We start from the raw sequence: 4690 nt of genomic DNA, 5'->3' as shown, positions 1-4690 counted from the left end.
ATTTTGTAGCATCATGCATTGGTAAGCAAAGATCTGAGTTATACAGATCTCTTTGTGTGATATTTAAAAATTATATTTCATATTATCACTATCAATCCCATCAGAAACAGCTTTAAATATGGGGAAGCTGTCAAGCTCACATTAGTGTATGTAAGTTTTCCAAAATTCTCATTTTGACTCATAAGCGTGAATATTTGTCAACAAATATTCTCAATAGTTTTTTATTAAAATGACAGGCTTTCTTTGTTCATCTTCATGAAAATTCCTGCAGGACACCCAAGTCTGAATCATTCGTCTATTAATCATTCTTTCAAGTAAAAATTATGTTCCATAAAAAAGGCAGCTCATTCAACTTGTGATTCAACTAATCACACAAATGCTTTTCCCCAAGACGATTAAACTTTAATGTACAACAGAAGTACTTTATACATCCCATTTTATCACAAATTTAATAAAATTGATAATTTTTTTGGCTTCATCAAAGCATTGTTAGACAAAAATGTCCCCCTTCCTTACCACACACAGTAAATACAAGGTAGTCCAGAATATAATGACTGTATTGTTGCCATTGCCTTGATTCAAGTTAAGGCCCCAGCACTTTTACTCTCTATTGCTTTTGTATCACTATTACAATTGTCAATAGGGTAACATAGACAAATAATATCTTCATGTTATGGAAGTATTTTCGACCATGCACACCCTGAGAAATTGTGTGTGTTTCTCCTGGAGTCCACAGACCTTACTTTGAGAACTGCTGTTACACTGTTAGCTGTTTCTTTGTTCTTGTTGAGAATACGTTTGGAAAGAAGGGAATTCTATACTAGTAATGTTTTCACAGATTTCCCAGACTTTGCTGCAGTCCACCAAGGGATCTTGCCTTTGCTTCGCTCTCTCTATTCTATAGCAAACTGTGGTATTCAGGATGAGACTCAGAGCTGTGCACAGTCTTCTGATTGTTGCTATGCTAGTATATAAGAAAAGACGTAATTATAGTAATAAAAGTATTAGTATTCATTGAATGCCTACAGTGGCTATGTCTTCGTATGTTTAATAATATCTGCTCCTGCCTTCTTTTATGAGGATGTTGTGAGAACTAATTTGATATTTTAAATATCTCAAAAATCTATAAAACAGTATGGTCTATTTTCATGGCACAACATGTTACAAAATACATCATGTTGTGAGGTAATTATATACAAATGAGATTATGGTGAAACATTTAGAGGTTCATTGGTCAACTGTAGTTGAATAAAGAGAGGAAGAGAGGAAATTCCTAGGCAGAATGATGTCTAATCATCAAAATATTTAAAATCTACAGTGGAAAGACATTTCCCCGCTTCTATATATTGGAAGATAGAAAGTGTATTTTTAAAAAGTAAGTGAGTGAAGGCATACTAGAAAGGAACTAGGAACAGGAGTAGAAGAAGGTGTTAGAGGCTGAAAGGGAGGGAGAGTTTTAATTTGGAATTATGCCATAATGAGAATGTTTAGCTATCCTGAAGAGACTTTTTCCCTCAGAACATTCTTGGTTCTCTAGATGATTGAGAGTTGTAGTTACATAAATATCATAAATCTGGGAAAGGCAGTAGCCAGGGTTAGTCTGTGCATGAACATTGTCATGGTTCAAGGGTAAGCAAGAGTTCTTGGAGATAGAGGAGGGATGACTAATTTGATGAGGACATTTCAGGAAATCAAAATATTTACCTTCAAAAATGTGCCAATATCTTTGACTTTTAAAGCTAAATTGAAATCTGAGTAGTCATCGTCATATACCTACAATTAAATGCAGTCTCTCTTTTTTCCTTTCATAAAATATTGTAGCATTGAATTGACAAACAGGTCAAATGAAAATAAGATGATGATTGGTTGGATTTTATATAATAATATATACATTTATATGTAATTTTAGAATTTACAAAGAACTTGAGCACTTTAGAGTTTAAAAAGTTTTACATTTACTATTTCATTTTCATATTAAAAAGAAAAAAATAATAACCCTGACGTAGATGAGAAAAGAATTCTCATCATGTGATAAAGCAACAGTACTTCTGAATCAGCGGGTTTGAATTTAAAGCTTGGTCTCTGGACCGACAGCTCCCTGTACTTGGTGTGCTGCACAGTGTGCCTGCCATACTACTTTTAATTTACAGAATTACCTAGTTAACAGTGTTCAGTGCATACTCTGGCCTGGAGAGCATCCAAACAGAAGTCAAATGCTCTTTGGACCAGAAGAGACCTCACTTTGGGGAAGGACAGCTATAGACCAGGGTCCTCTACCAGGTCAGTGTTAAGAGGATTTGAGGACAAGTTCAAATTCCAGACTCTATCCTAGGTCAAGTCTTGCCGTAGCCTTTGCCCACACCTCCTGCTCCAGTGTCAGGAATTGTTTTGTTCCTTTACTTCTTTTTCATTATCACTAGGCTTATAGAAATTAATTAATATCTCCTCCACCCCTAAAAGTATTTTCAGAACTGCTGACATTAACTTATGACCAACTAAAAAGATAAGGGCATCATATATCTGTGTGTTTCAATCTTTTATACTAAAGCAAGTGATATGATAAATTTATTGTACACCAATAAGTAGCGACAGCTACTCAAACCGAAGGAATTCTTTTTGTCTAGATCCCATTTTTAGAGAGATTAGCCTAAATGGTATTTCAGGTTCCTGGTTAACTTTTCACTCCATCTTTCATTTATCAAACCTCAGTCTTTACAGTTAGTATTCTGTTGTTTATTATTGAGGAACTGAGATGGAAACAATTTATGTTTAGAGTCAGATTATATCATTGCAAATACATATGGACAAAGGTTCTTATCTTTTGCTTTCACATACTGTCCCTGGCTGAGTACTAAGCATTTTCCATGGTAAATAATTAATAATTAATAATAATAAAACCAGCACTAACATGGAAGCAAGTATGTTCCCTATTGCTTCAGTTGGCATTGGATGTCTTTTGAGTTATTTTCAGCCATATTCAGCCCTTCCTACTTTTTCACTGAGCAAATATATTTTGACTTTTTCTAAAACAGGTAAGTCAGCAATTCAAGGACTGGAGCACACTGGTTCACAGGAACACCCATGCTTGGGAGTTGAGGACATTGCTCCATAGTATTTATTCATAAGTCTGTGACAGCTACTGGTGAGGAATTTTAGAATGTTTCATAGCTTTAGATATTAAGTACTAGATGTAGGTGTGGTTGCTGCCACCTGCCCTGATATACTGTCCTCTACTCTTGGCATGAGGAAATGTCTTCCTGTGTTTTTCTCCCTTCTATAAAATGGAATTTTTGTGGAGTAAATTTCTGCCCTTTTTATGTTAATAGATATACATGCTTAAAGAAATTTGACCCTCTGGAGGCATCACATTGAACAAATAAGATTTGTCATAGAGATTGTCTTTTATATCCATATAATGGCATTATATTGCTTGGCATGTGACAAATGTTCTATTAATGTTATTTTTTAATTCTTGACCCCAAAGTTTATTAAATGAAGTCCAATTAGTAAATTTTTATTGAATCGTGTACTATATTAGGTGAAGAAACTAAAAATACTCTTAAGGCAGTTACTGGGCTAGGAAATTCTCTGCTAGCTGGAAGATAATCTCACTTTTATAAACTACTTTACCATGGAGGTTTATGGTAGCAGTAGACAGTTTAGTCATTCCTGGCAAGGAACGGGAGAAGGTGTCAAAAGGAGAGTGATTATCTGGCCATCAGATCTGATTTAGTCCTTGAAGATGAAGAGGATGAAAAGAAAACTTTTGTTCCACTTCTCTCAGAATGTATTTGAAAGATAAAATAGGTTTCCTATCTGACATTAATATCACAGACATTTTCGAATGTTTGCTTCTTTTATAACCAGGGTCGTGTTTCCCTGGGTCGCATGCTCACTGTGTTTTCATGCCCTGCCTCTTCAGAATTGCCCGAGGTTCCATTGATTGAGGAGGAAGTAGAAGAAACAGAGTCTTGGGCAAAGCCTCTGGTCCACCTTTGGCAGACGAAGTCCCCAAACTTTGTGGCTGAGCAAGAGTATAATGCAGCCATGGCCAGAATAGAGCCACACTGTGCCATCTGTGCTCTCCTCATGCCATACTACAAGGTAATGAGGGTGGAGGGGTCACTCTCAAGGTTTCCTTTCGCTGCTGCATTTCCTGTATGTCTGTAAAAATAGGTGCATCGTTGTAAGGTAAATATTCACATTAAAAAGAAGACATTGATACTTATATAGCTAATGGCCATAATAGAGCAGCAAACAGAATTTCTAAGTGCTAGTTGAGAGACATTTCTCCAACAGTGTTGTATCCTTTTTGAATAAATGATTGGTTTATATTTTGGCATTGGTTTATTTGAGTCAAAAGCAATTCATGTCTTTCTACCTCTTTCACCAAGAAACACAAAACTTAAAGCTTAACAGTAGTAGAATCTTGCTGGAGAGAACTTAGACCTAGTTTCTGTTTCGTATTTGAAAATGTCACTCTCAATAATACAGTGTCAGCTCTTGGACCATATGTAAAATGTCTCTTTTCCCACATGGAACATACAAAGACAGCAGGACTCAATTCAGACTAAATTGTCCAGTTCACTCTCATTAGCCAGCTGTGCATGATGCCAGCTATGCATGATGTTGTTTTCAATATCATCCTATATCTGTTATACTGGTAGCATTTTAGCTCACTGACGGCCAT

General features: G+C 35.8%; 1 protein-coding gene across 1 annotated transcript in view; it reads left to right on the top strand.

Moving 5' to 3' along the window:
* Positions 1-4690, top strand: part of KDM4C (lysine demethylase 4C) — a 347564-nt gene that overhangs the window by 208673 nt on the left and 134201 nt on the right. Inside the window, exon 13 of the mRNA XM_023535104.1 lies at positions 3923-4104. Coding sequence (XP_023390872.1) covers positions 3923-4104 — 182 coding nt within the window. The remainder of the gene's footprint in view (positions 1-3922; positions 4105-4690) is intronic.

Source organism: Pteropus vampyrus, unplaced genomic scaffold, assembly GCF_000151845.1.
Source record: "Pteropus vampyrus isolate Shadow unplaced genomic scaffold, Pvam_2.0 Scaffold136, whole genome shotgun sequence".
NCBI classification, from domain to species: Eukaryota; Metazoa; Chordata; class Mammalia; order Chiroptera; family Pteropodidae; genus Pteropus; species Pteropus vampyrus.
Note: the sequence above shows the minus strand (reverse complement) of the source record. Positions and strands in the feature narration are given on the sequence as shown.